Genomic DNA, 13576 nt, shown 5'->3' with positions numbered 1-13576 from the left:
GTCTGAGTACCCTAATATGGCAGATCAGGGATAACATCTACAAAATAGGAATAGTCTAAGACTGAAGCTTCAAACACTACTTAACTCAAAATTTAGCCAACCTTAAGAGTTACTGTAGACATAAGGAGAATGAGTGCACAGGAGAAACAAAGCTGCACAGAAACCACTTCAGGTAGATTAGAGAGATCTTTATAGAATTAGAGCATTTAAAATAATGATTAATTTGATAATTTTAATTCTGTAGCCCAGATAAGATGGTCTAATAAATTCTATTTTGTAGATTTAGAAGCATGAACAAAAGATGTCCTCCTTACAACAGAGTACTGTGTGTTAATTGCAAATCAAAGGTAATGTAAAGAACAGAATAGGTTCCTTAGTTTGCTCCTTTTTTTCTGTCTCATTCACAAACAAATCCATATGTTTGACCAATATGCTTCTGAAGAATGTGTATGTGTGATGGTGTTCTCGGTGATAACATGGGACACTAAATTCTTTGATATTTGCATTTTACTGGCCCAGAAAGTAGATGGCAACAGTAGAGGGCACAACAAAGCAGGATTAAATTGTGGTACTTTAAGTAATTTCTCAGCAAACTAAAATGGCATATTGAGCAAAGTGAAATCTGTGGGTTTGAATGACATAGAGTTGAGTAGAAATAAGGAAATAGGTATTTTTACCATTTTGAAGCACAATGGGTGCACAACCAATGAAATATTCACTACTGCTGTCTAAAGGCTTACCCTACAATGGAAACCTGAAATGGAAACAGAAGAATCACAGGAGATCCTACCACTAGATTGTTTTGCACTCTGGTTTGCTTTGAATGTCTTCCAAAAATATCATCCTGAAAAGCTTAAACTTCAAGGAGACAACATGACTGCCATTAACTTTTCAAGTGGCACAAAGTAAACAGTGGCATTTAAAAGTAAACTCTGCACACATTGGAAGGCCAATTGTTTAAGTTTTCTAACCCCAGAATAGCCATCTCTTATTTTAAAATTCACCTGTTCTTATCTAAAAACTCATCTGTTATAAAGGCCATTTTTAGTTCTGGTTTTCTGTAACACAAAGTTTAGCTACAGTAAATAATTCATATTGGATTAAATATCAAAGCACTTTTGAAGTCTGAAAGATTTATATTCTTGGCATTCTAGATCAGCATTACAAAATAGTCCTTGTTTCATAACAAGGGTCTAATCTTAGCACCCTGTTAATCCTAAATCTCACTTTGTCCAAACAACAGAGCTGTTGTTTCTACAACTGCAACACTGCTCCTTGATTTGAATAGACAGTAATGTTAGAATTTATATTAGCCTTTTGCAAAAAATTGCATAATCTTTTATTAAAATATACCATTTTGATGAGTGACTTTAAAGTTGAAGCAGATGACAGAAGACAAACACATATTCCAGCAAGGGATAGATGGTGCTGTCCAGAGTAGCATTTTCCAGTTACAGTCATCCAGAACAAAATGAACCTTGAATCCAGATAAATTTTAAAACTTAAAGTAAGATTTGGTCACTGAGCACAAAGAATTCCAGACAATTGAAACAGTTTCTGGGAATCTCTTAATCTGGAAATTAATTAGAGAAGAATGACATTTCTTTCTTACAATTACAAAAGTTAATGTTGTTAATTCTAGGAACTGGCAATAAATATTTAACTAACAATCACAGCCAGTTCATTAAATCTTTGGTGATATAAATATATTTAGCACTTACATGGTCATTGCCAAGGTTTATCCTATTTTACTGAGGGCAAGAATGCAGAGTGATGTTTACATTTTAAATTATTCATTACATTCAGCTGATATCCTCAAATTCAGACCTGATCACCATACAAACTTACTCTTATTCTTATTTTGATATTCTTAGCAAGTTAAAACCAGAGCAAATTCACTGAAGTCCACATTTACACTATGTGTGAATGTGTTTTAGCAGAGTACTTCATTTTGACTGACCAGCTATGTGTCACATAAAGCAACAAGGGTCAAAATCAAAGAAGGGTCAAAATCAAGGAAGAAATAATTTTAGTCATCAGTGAAGTAAAAATAGAGCAATGTCATATTCTTCTAAATTTTCAGAGCCTATTAACTCAAATAAAGTTTTTATAAACCCAGTGCAATTCCATGTCCCTTTCCCACACTCTCTACAAATGCCTGTTTTATTGCACCAATAATGGATCTTTTGAATAATAATTTTTAAAACCCACAACATGCTTCTGTCAATGTACACTTCATTTCACTTGCATTTAGTTGCACCTTGTGTAGACATTCAGCAATGCAAATACTCTGAGTTGACACAGTGACCTGTTTTGCTCTCAGCAGCTGCTAAACTTTATTTCTCAAGTAACATTTACCATATGAACTATACTTTTTGCCCATTGTTAAAATTGTACAACATCATCTTGACTTCCAGAAAATAACAGGAACTCCACTATTGCATAACTCAAAAAATATACACAGACATTTACAAGCAAAAATTAAAATTACATTTTGTAAAGTAATAAACATCAGCCCTCAAAATTAAAGCACAGTTTTGCCTGTAGAGATTCCTAACACTTTTCCAGGGTCCACCCATGCAGATGAATACCCAAATGACTGCAAAGACTGTTCACACTACACTGTTACCCTGGAACATGATTATCATAGCTAAACAGCTGCCTAATACATGAAAAAAGGCTTTTACCCCAAAGTTGCTTCACTCCTCCCATGAAGCTACCAGTCATCTTCTTTACTCATTTGATCACCCTCCACAGCTTTGCAAGCCACATTCCTAAGAGATGCCATGTTCTGGGCGTCCTTTGTGGTTCTTTGATCCTTTTCTGAAATCATTCCTCCCCTGTTTGCTGGTTAAGGTGGGCATGTTTTTGTGCTGCAAGGTAGAGAAATATGTAAAAGTAGAGCTCATAGATTTTAAGGAAGTGGAAAGAAGCCAGAGTTAAGCTATGAAAGTTCAGGACTCTTTGGAGTGCACGGCTTGCTTTTCCTCAAACTCCAAATGCAAATCCAGACCTATTGCAAAAAAACCCAAATTCTTGTAGATTTATATTGCTGTCTGACCTGAATACACCCAGGGCTACACAGCAAGTCTTGGGGATTCTCCATTTACACTCAGGTTGTATACAGGTCTGGCTTCAAAAATGTAGGCGGGGGCACACTTCAGAGACAGATCCTTTGAGAGAGGAAAAATGTTACAGTCTGAGGGATGTTTTCTAGAAACCCTTCTATAAAACAGTCAGCCTGATCCATTCATCCTGATGTTAACAGTAAAAGTCCAAAGCAAACTTCTGAAGGGCAGTGCACCCTTGCCTCCTCTTGCCATCCCTCATCATATCTGATTGTACAGCCTTTGCCATCGTCCTCTATGACAGGGACCAAGGTTTTAGGTCTTTTCAGCCCTGCAAAGATATCTATAACCAGCCACACACTGGCTACGAGGACAGGCGTATTCTGAAGGAGGGAGTAACGCTTAGAGCTGCAGCTCCACCTTTAGACGGAAATCGGCATTGGAAAAGCATCAGCGAGAAAAGCACCCGTAGCAGCTGGCCAGCTTGAATTCACTCACACCGAAGGAAGGAGGGTATCTGCGGCAATGGGATGCACGGTGCTGGACAGTCCCTCAAGCAGCTCCCAGTGCCAGCTGCTGGCATGGCTGTCCCCTGGACCAGGCCTGCCCCTCGAGCACTCCAGCAGCTTTCCAATAACATCATTTTCCAGTCTCAGAAGAATACTCACATAGTGGAATGTCAAGAGACACCTCTCTTGCTCTCCTAGACCCTCTACTCTTTCCTGGTCCACGTTTAGGTGCCTTGCTGTTTACAATCATCTGGAAAACCGGCCAGCTTTGCCTCAGCTGTCCCTGCTGCCTCAGAGAGTGATGTCTGTCCATGCTGCCACCACTCCCTGCAGAAGTTGTCCAGAGGCTCCAGCGGGGACCTGCTGCCCTGCAGGACACATGGCCAGGCCAGCACGCACCTTCCCAGCACCTTCCCCCCTGAAGGACTTGAGATACTCATAGCACACCTAACACAGGCTCCAGAGGAATGGAGCCTGGAGGACGATGCTCAAGTGGAAATGCTGAATCTGAAGGAAGGATATTCCCAGTGGGATGTACTCAGTTATGAGGGAAAGAAGAGGGCAGGAGGGGACTAGGGGCAGGAGTGGGGGGACTCAGCGAGGTGTGGTGATGCCCAGCAGGTGGGCAGGGACGCGGGCAGCCAGCAGGCAGGCCAGCACGATGCCGACGAGCTGCAGCAGTGCCAGCCCCAGGGCAGCGGTGGCGACACAGTACAGGTTGCTGCCGACAAAGGCGGACACCCTGCCGAAGCAGCCGTCGCGGTGCAGCCAGTGCGCGTCGGGCGGGCGGCGCTGGCAGCCGCGGCGGGCCCGGCAGCAGCTGAGGGGCACCGAGCCGTTCTGTTCCAGCGCCCACGGCGAGCGCAGCCAGTCGCGGTAGCTCTCCACGCCGCAGCAGGACAAGGCGCGCTGCAGCGCGTCCAGGGCGTCCGCCACGCCGTCGTCCTCCCCGTAGGCCAGCAGCGCCCGGCGCAGCCCCTCCTGGAAGCCCTGCGCCAGGGTCTGGCGGTACAGCAGCGCCGAGAGCCCGGCCGCCAGCCCGGCCGCCAGCACGGCCGCCAGGAAGGCGCTGTAGGCGCGCAGGAGTCCCCGGTGCTCCGTAGCGGCGCCGAAGCATCCCAGGAAGCCCCAGATGATGACAGCGATGCCAGTGGCCAAGAGGATGGTGGGGGCGCTGGGGTAGCCGCTGGCCGACAGCGCCAAGTAACTGCCCAGAGACACCTTGGCCCAGAGGCCGATGATGAGCATGGTCAGCCCCGCTGCCCAGAAGACGAAGCTGAAGGCCATGAGGGACAGCTTGAGCAGGGTCATGGTGCCCTCGGGCCCCGGTGTCGTGGGGAGCGCGGTGGCGGTCACGGCGAGGGCCTCCCGCGGCCGTCGGTGCCGCCGGGCTCTGCGGAGCACGGGCGCCTCGGCGCTGTCCGAGGTGCGGCCCAGCCGGCTCCCCGAGCAGCCGTCGGTCGGTGCGGCCCGGGGCCAGTCCCGCCGGTGCCAGTGCCAGTCCCGCCGCTCCTCCGCCCCCCTGCCCCTTTTGAGGGCGCGGCCCGGTGGCACTGCCACAGCTCCTCCGCCCCGGCCCCTTTTGAGGGCGCGGCCCGGGGCGGGCCGGGGCGCTCGGCCGCGCTGCGGGGCTCGGCGGGGGTTCGAGCAGCTGACCGGCCGCCGGCCCCGGGCTCCGCTCTCCCCTCCCCGGTCGAAGTGAACGCGTGCGACTGGCAGCTGCCCCTGCCCGCAGCGCTGCAGACCTGTGGTGCTGTTCACAGGGGTCCCATGATGAGGGAAGAGACGAGAATGTTGACTCCACGTTTCAGAAGGCTTGATTTATTATTTTATTATATATGTTATATTTATACTAAAAGAATAGAAGAAAGGATTTCATCAGAAGCCTAGCTAAGAATAGAAAAGGAATGATAACAAAGGCTTGTGACTGACCGAGACAGTCCAGACAGCTGGACTGTGATTGGCCATTAATTAGAAACAACCACATGAGACCAATCACAGATGCACCTGTTGCGTTCCACAGCAGCAGATAACCATTGTTTACATTTTGTTCCTGAGGCCTTTCTGCTTCTCAGGAGAAAAAATCCTAAGGAAAGAATTTTTCATAAAACATGTCTGTGACACGGACCCTCAGTGGAAAACATTCTGTAACAGGAAAGATCAGTGTTAAACTTTAAAGGCATATGCTGCAACCCAGGTTTACCCTAGGCAAGGGACTAAACTTTTATAAGCACTAGGAGTAATACTTAAAACAACACATAGATAGCATAACGAGAAGGTTTTGGGTTTATTTCTTTTACTGCATCAAGCTGTACTATTAGGACCCTTTGTAGAAATAAGCATAAATCTGTACCTGAATATTAACTAACTACACATTCAGTCAGTGATTCAGTTTAGATTTTCCCAGCTAGAAACTATTTTCAGTGTGGCCTGGCCCTGTTAAATATTCATTTGATTTAGCCCATGATAACACTGAGCCGCTGAGAAGACGTTAAACCACAGCAAGGTACTGTTATGTAACTAGTGGTCCAGCAAGCTACAAGGAGAGATTCCATCATCAATATAGTCTCATTGCAAAAGAGAAAAGGGTAAGCTACTCCTACAAGTCAGGTTAAAAAAATTAGTAGGAAACTGTAAAAGAGACAGTGTCTCAGTCAGAGATAGAATTAGCATCTCCAGGGTTAATTTGTATGTGCAACAGTCACACCAAAAAAGCACGTTGTGGTCGTTCACATCTTTATCAAACCCTTTTGGGACTGAATTCTGAGGTTTACTTGTGTTTCAGTGGTCACATTTTCTTGATTTCTTTCTGTAACAGATTTAGGGAGGGAAAGGAGGTGCTTTATGTGTGACATCTTAATGCACAGGTTTAATGCACAACCAGAAAATTATAGGTGTCAAACCATTCATTTAGCATAATCATAACTGAAAAAAATCACTTGTTCTTTATTAGAGGCCTTAAATTCTGTCCATTCGCATAATCCATGCTCCTGGAAATGTTTGGGTAAGTAGAGGAGGTTGGATTGGACTCCCTGAGTGTATAAGAAATGGTGAAACAGCTTCAGTGTCTGAAAAATAAATCTACTAGAACACCTTGATTTTTCAGACATTGGCCAAATCATAAATTATGTTGACATCTTAGTAAGAAAACAGTTAAAGAATCTCATGAAGTCATACAAGTGAATAAATTTTTATTTCATTACATGTGATATGTGGACTGAAAATCTGATGAAAGAGATGTCCCATTCCATGTTGTTTTGGAAAGCAAAGTGTTGTGGAAATACCATAAGAAGGGAGGATTCAGATGTGCCAACCCCACTAAGAGCAGCACTACTGATTTTCAAAGAGTGGTTACAAACTTGGGTATGAAATACACTGAGATTGACCCTGGAAAATGCAAACTAATATATCCTAGAGAAAACTGGTGCTTAGTGATGCAAGAAGCTGCCTGCCAAACTGTGCATCTGAAGGACATGTGGGTGATAGGAGATACCTAATTAGGCAGCACTCTGCAATACTATTTGGCAAGGAAAAGCTGTCTGCTTGAAGCATGAATTTTCCTGTTTCCTTACTCTTTTGGTTTGGTAATATCTTAAGTGTTACATCTTCTCCCTGGCAGATGCATGATGATTTTGATTTAAAGTGATCCTCTTGATTTCCTGTGATTTTTTTTTTCTTTTTTTTTGCTGGAGTTTACACTTGAAATTCTGAAGTGACTATTTCCCATCACTAGGTAACAGAGAGGAAGAACAATGCAGGGATTCTTCATGGCTTTTCAAGGAATCTGAGCCTTTTTATGGTCCTCAGTTCATGACTATTTAAGGTACCTCTGCCTAGAAGAATGAGTGGCAGCATTGGCACAGAGAGCCAGATCAGGTAGTTAGGAACTCTACCACAAAAATATGGATAGCAAGAGTAGCTTTAAAAAGTATTGGTTTAATGTTGTCAAGTTTTCTCTAATTTTCCTCAGACACTTGAATGAGATTTTCATGTCATAATTTACAGAGTGATAGCAGAACTCATAAAGTACCTGTATATTTACCTTGGGGAAAACTAGAAGTCTTATGATGCCAGCATAGGTTCTGCTGGTGTTATACTAGTGCACCATTGGTCTTGTAACTATTTATTATTGATAGTTTATTGTCTGGCAATATGCTTAAGAGCTCCTCCCATGGACAAGATGCCAACTGGATGGGATCCCTGTAAGTACAAAACAAAAGGGTCTCCTATAGTAAAGTCTGATTTAGCAATGCTTCGTCATATTGAGTGATTTCTTACACCATAAATTCAAGTCCATTTGAGTTCAATAGAAGTGTTAATAGAAAAAGCAGTGTTGCAGTGTAAGATACCCAATTCCTATTGAAATTATTTTTATCTAAAACTGAAAGTTATCTTTAAGTTTAATCAGATGAAACAGAAGTCATAGTTTTACAGACTCCCAGGCCTGTGCAGCATGGATGTGGTGCAAGTCCAGGTTGAATGAGAAAAGATAAACTTGGGGAAAGAGAATTTACCCTTAATCTTTCCATTTTTTCTGGGAAGGAAATGTGTCAACATTTCATAACAGAACTCAATTCCAATTCCAGGTCTCTTCAGGGAAAATTAATAGATTATGAAACACCGCATATTACTTGCCCCATCACAAACCCTTGGTCCAAGAGGAAATATTGGATAAACTGCTTCTGCTCATCAGCAGACTTAGAGGTGCAGCCTGGGCAGAGCAGAGAGGCATCTGGGTGGGGTTTCTACCAGCTTGCACAGCTGAACAGATGTCTCCACCTGCAGCAACTCTGATCCTAAGGAAGAACTCAACCTACTGATCCTTGGAATGTACTATTGTACTCCACCAACTGTACTAGCACAAGCGCTATTTTTTTCACAGCAAGTTTATTTTAGGAACTCAGGTGTGTAATCTTGCTATATATCAGTTTGCATTAATAGCAATGACTGGAGATTCTTTGAATTAATGATTTACTTCTAATGTGTTTTTTAGCCTTAAAATAAAGCACAGAATTTAATTTTAGCTGTACCTTCACTGTAACTAGAGGAAAATATGATCCATGCCTTGAGCAAGTCTCTCAAGGCAAAATCCATTGCACTTTCCACTGACCCCACAGAAAGTTATTATATGCTGGACATCAGATACATTTCAACACTAGTACATCCAAATAGCATGCAGGGTAGGTTGGTGGTAACGTGTCAAAATACCGTGTCAAAGGACTAAAAAAAAAAGTAAATCTTTAAACTTTTCAGGGAGCAATGGGAGAACAAGATAAGATTAAACATTGGCCAATTTTACACTTAATTTTAAAATATTTGAACATATTTCTACTAATTCTCTGTTTCCACTTGCTGTATTAGGAGCTGAGGGTATTAAGAATTTCACATATGGGATCTGTGTCATGTGCATAGTGACAGCAGTTCAGTGTACTTGGCAAGTCATCATTCATATAACACTTATCAATACAGACTTCCATACCTGAGATTTACAAGATCTGCTGCAATAAAGATTTCTTCCACTTTTCACTTGGTTGGTGTAATTTTGTTCCACCTTTTCTGGGTTTAAATGTTAATGACCTTATTTCTTTATAGCCCCTTTTCCTGTCTTATCTTAAACAAATGCCATGATACTAATTGTGGAGTAGCCAATCCAAAACAGAGTAAATTAGGGTGTCACATTGCATAGCACAACCACTTCTCTGTTTAATTTTATCACAATAGTGGGGGCTTCCCGTTCATAAATGCTGATGCAAGGGAGAAGACTATTCCTCTGGATGCATAAAACAGACCCCAATATACCATGTATTTTGGTTTGTTATGCAATCAATGGACAGTAAACTTTTTAGTGATATTGTAAATGTAGCTTTATGGAATGAACAGCTGTCATTGTATAAAAAATATAATGCACACAACCTGATGTATAGAGGTGATCTATATGTTGCCCATAATGTGTTTTTATCAAAAAATACCTATCAGTAGTCCCTTGCTTCCTACTGGTGCTTGGCACAAGGTTAGTGGGGAAAAGGAATATTTGGTTACCAGCAAGGTTCATGCTTTCTGTATCCCTGGGTGAGGGACTGGGAAATCTCATGGATGATTGCACAGCTGAAGCATTTAGCAGAAAACAGATGTCCAGTGCAAAGGTAGGTGTTTCACAGGTACCTGCTGATTCCTACCTGCACATGTATCCTCTTCGTCTCTGCTGTGCGTCTGTGTTTTGGCAGATCTTGCCATCACAGGAGAGGACAAGGTGACCACACACAGTGTGTGGGCTGGTGAAAGAGCAGCACACTTATCCTGGGGTCACTCAAACCCATGTCCTTGCTGAGGTGACTGGTTATGGCTTTTCTGTAACAAAACAACAGTAAAACAGCAGGGGTTTTTCCAAGCCTTGGGGCCTGGATCCATGTTCTTTTACAGCTTCCTTGAATTGCTCACATGAAGTGTGCTGTCCTCAAGCAAGCATTGCTCTTGCCTGCTGTAAAGGTCAGGAAAGGCTTATTCAAAGGAAACAGCCTGTGCGCAAACAACACCCCACACTGGCTTCATTGCTTTAATCAGGACAATAATTTGTCAGCCTGCCAGTCCTCTCTGATACTCAGATATGAAGGATCTTGTTTCACTCTCTTACAATGATAAAATCTTAAGTATTCTTGCTATAACTTTGTATTAGAAATGCCTGTTATGCTATTCATTCTATAGCTTGTCTGTAGACAGTAAAGCATTAATCAGCATGGTAGAAACATGAGAACTACAAGAAGTTTTCTTACTGTTTCCCATGGGAAGAATTGCTGAAAACTTTCTTCTTTTATTTTTGTGAGACATTTTTCATGTACTTTTAAAGTTACTGATCTTCATGGGATCATGAGGGGAAAATCCTGCTTAACTAACTTAATTTTCCTTTATGACAAAGTCACCCATCTAGCTGACCAAGGGAAGACAGTAGATTCTTTTTATTTTGGCAAAGCTTTCAATACAGTCTCTCACAATATCCTTCTAGACAAAATGCCCAGCACACACAGCTGGATGTGTCCATAATACATAAACAGTATGATTTTACACCCTTGTGGTTTGGGTTTCTTTTCTCAAGAAAAGCATCCAATTTAAGCAGTAACTCATCTGGGGACTATTCAGGCTTTCAGATGGAGAAATTTTGTTGCAGGGCACAAGTAGCCCGGGAAGTTATTGCTGTTAATTCCTATATTTTCACCAGAGATGGAGGTACAGATTACAAGAGTGCTTCTAGGCAACTGTCATGCCAGGTAGGATGGATTTGCATAAACTCTCTCAAGTTCACTAGGGGCACTAAACTCTGATTGAAGGGCAATAACTCTTTAAACTGCTCCACCAGGGCCACAAGGACAGGTGAGCAGAAGCTGTTCACTGTGACCATGTGTCACAGAACATGCCACAGTTGAGACAGCCACAGTACACAGAGTGCCACCATGCAATTTCAGAAGGCTTTAAGCATCTGCCCATACAGAGCAACATCACAACAGAAAGCTTCAAATGTCTGCTGTCCTTGTTCTTTAGCCCAGTCTTTTATAGCCTTCCTGCATTGCACCTGTGTGTCCTTTGGTGTTGGTCAATGCACCTGGGCACTCCATGTTTCATTGCTGTCAATGCTGCTCACCTGCCTTTCACAATCGTAGCGCATCAGGGATGAGGCTCTGCCACAGCCACACTCCCAATTACCACAAACTATGTACCTCCAACCATGAGGTAATTTTATTCTTCATTTTTCTTCCTAATAGAGTCCTTTTCAAACTTGTCTGCATTTAAGCAGTAAGTTCTCCACCTTCTTAGAAATCTTGAGGATGTCTCCTTCCTTCTCTTCACTCTTATCTTTAGGTGTATGACCCAGGATTTTTTGCAGAAAGTTTGAACATATTTAATTTCTTGGAAATCCCACCTCTTTGTTTCAAGGTCCATTAGAGGACCCAGGCATGGGAATTGACTTTTTGACTCAAATCCTTGAGAGGCAATTGAATATTCTGATATGTAGTAGGTATAATTTTGGATTTTATGTTCTGATTCTGCATTGTACAACTACTACCTACTACTGAAACATGTACACAATAACATAATGTAACAATAGGGTGCCCTAATGATTTTATTAGCAACTTAATTCTTTTTTCAGGAGAAAGGCATTGTGAAGGGACCTTTCATGTGTTAATCACTTTTCCATCTAATCTGTGAAGGAAAAAGCAGCTGGGATTTGTGAATCAGAGTATTTCTAAATATTAGAAAGAAAATTATTGTAATCATGTGACAGCGTTTATTTTTCTTTTAATCGAATTACATAATTGAACTAATACAATACTAATGGTATTGAGGCTCTCCATCTTTAGCCACTCACAGCAAGCTCCTGGAGCCAGGACCTGTGGCCACTGAAATGGGAGAGAGCTTTGCCAGAGACTTCAGTTGTGCAAGCTATGTCCTCAAGTGAATGCAAGTACACATAAGGAGTCTTACAGCTCATGCAAATAGGGAGCTGGTGAGTGGGCAAGTTGATTACAGCACTTTCACTGATTCCACATATGGATGCAGTATGTGGGAAAATGTTTGCACCACCTGCTCAAATTAACTTACTGTTCTTTGCTTAGAAAGATCCCCTGGGGAATCAGTGAAGAGCAGAAAGTACCCAGGTCTTTCAATCCCTAGTTCAATCTGTTGTAGGAGAAGCTGTTACTGTATATGTATGATGCCAAATTTTGCCCCAAACAGGCAGAGTGACTGCCTAATCAGACTCAGCTTAAGTCAATTAAGCAGGAGGTATTTTTATTAGCGACGCGTCGGAGAAATCACAAAATGGATTTCTGAGTTCACATAGCAAAAGCAAGCCTTATATACAATTTTGGGTATAGGATTACATCAGATCAGATACATAATCATGCATATTCATATGGGGCATGGTGTAGGCGGAGCGTGGGCGGAGCGTAGGTGGAGACATCTCTTTTGGGGAATTTTCAGGTGGTCGTTCCTGTTGCCTTCATCATAGACGGGGTCTTTCCGATGAGTCTTCCTCTTTAAACTTTTGAACTCTTTTCCTAATTTGGTCAATTCCCGGTGTATTTGGCTTAGATCCCGTGGCTTGGCAAAACCCTTAGGGTCGTTTTGACATTGCTGGCTCTAAACCTGCTTAGCTTATTAGTTTCTCCTATACCTATCTCTTCCCCTGTCATGATGCTCTACCTTTTATCTAATTTATTGCTCTGTTTTTCCTAGTGCTGTGCTTTCTCCGTGTGTTCTAGTGCTAGGCCCTTCTTTACATGCTTCTCATTCCATGTTTTAACCCATTACTTCTGGAAGGCTATCTGCTTTAGGGCTTCATGTATGCCCCAAGGCTTTTGAGAACAGAGGAATTTAAGAGAAAAAAATCCCATTGCCAAACCAGGGTTTTCAGTACAACTTTAAACCAAGTATCTGGACCCCTCATTCTATTTATTGTGTCCACATGTCACATTGACATCAGCAGTGATTTTCACTGCTTCATTAACTGGTCTTTATCTTCAACTCATTTGTTTACTTATTTGCAGGGATTACAACCAAAGCCTCCCGTAATGCCATACAGCTTCCAAATCTGAGGCAGACAAGTGTGCATTATGGATTGCAAACTGGCATTAGCCCAGATTTTCTGCTCTGTAGCTCTAATCCAGTCTGTTATTAGTTGAAGGCAGCACCGTGCAATTTAATTGTTCATGTGTAGGAACAAGACCACATATAATAGCTCTGTTGTCTCTCCTTGTCTTCCAAAGCTTGTGGGGGTTAGGTTTTGTTGTGAGACTTGTGTTTACCTCTGGTGAACAGAAAGATTAATTTGTGCAATCCTTGGCTTCCTCACAGAGGTACATCTGTGTACAATCTGTTTTGCCTTCTTCTCCAGCCTTTCCTGTAGAGAAGCAGTGGCTAATTTGCCTCCAGGACAAGGAAAGCCCAGAGCCAGTATCTCACACCCACCTTGCTGTCACAGCAATGCCATGTTTCTTGCTCCACATG

The 13576-nt window shown here is 42.5% G+C and overlaps 1 protein-coding gene across 1 annotated transcript; it reads right to left on the bottom strand.

Moving 5' to 3' along the window:
- Window positions 1-2055: 2055 nt before the first annotated feature.
- LOC141728862 (tetraspanin-7-like) lies at window positions 2056-5181 on the bottom strand. Its single transcript, XM_074539994.1, has one exon. The coding sequence runs from the start codon at window positions 4886-4888 to the stop codon at window positions 4172-4174; it is 717 nt and encodes a 238-aa protein (XP_074396095.1). The 5' UTR covers window positions 4889-5181; the 3' UTR covers window positions 2056-4171.
- Window positions 5182-13576: the final 8395 nt, after the last annotated feature.

The sequence above is a fragment of the Zonotrichia albicollis genome, chromosome 4, assembly GCF_047830755.1.
Source record: "Zonotrichia albicollis isolate bZonAlb1 chromosome 4, bZonAlb1.hap1, whole genome shotgun sequence".
Classification (NCBI taxonomy): Eukaryota; Metazoa; Chordata; class Aves; order Passeriformes; family Passerellidae; genus Zonotrichia; species Zonotrichia albicollis.
Note: the sequence above shows the minus strand (reverse complement) of the source record. Positions and strands in the feature narration are given on the sequence as shown.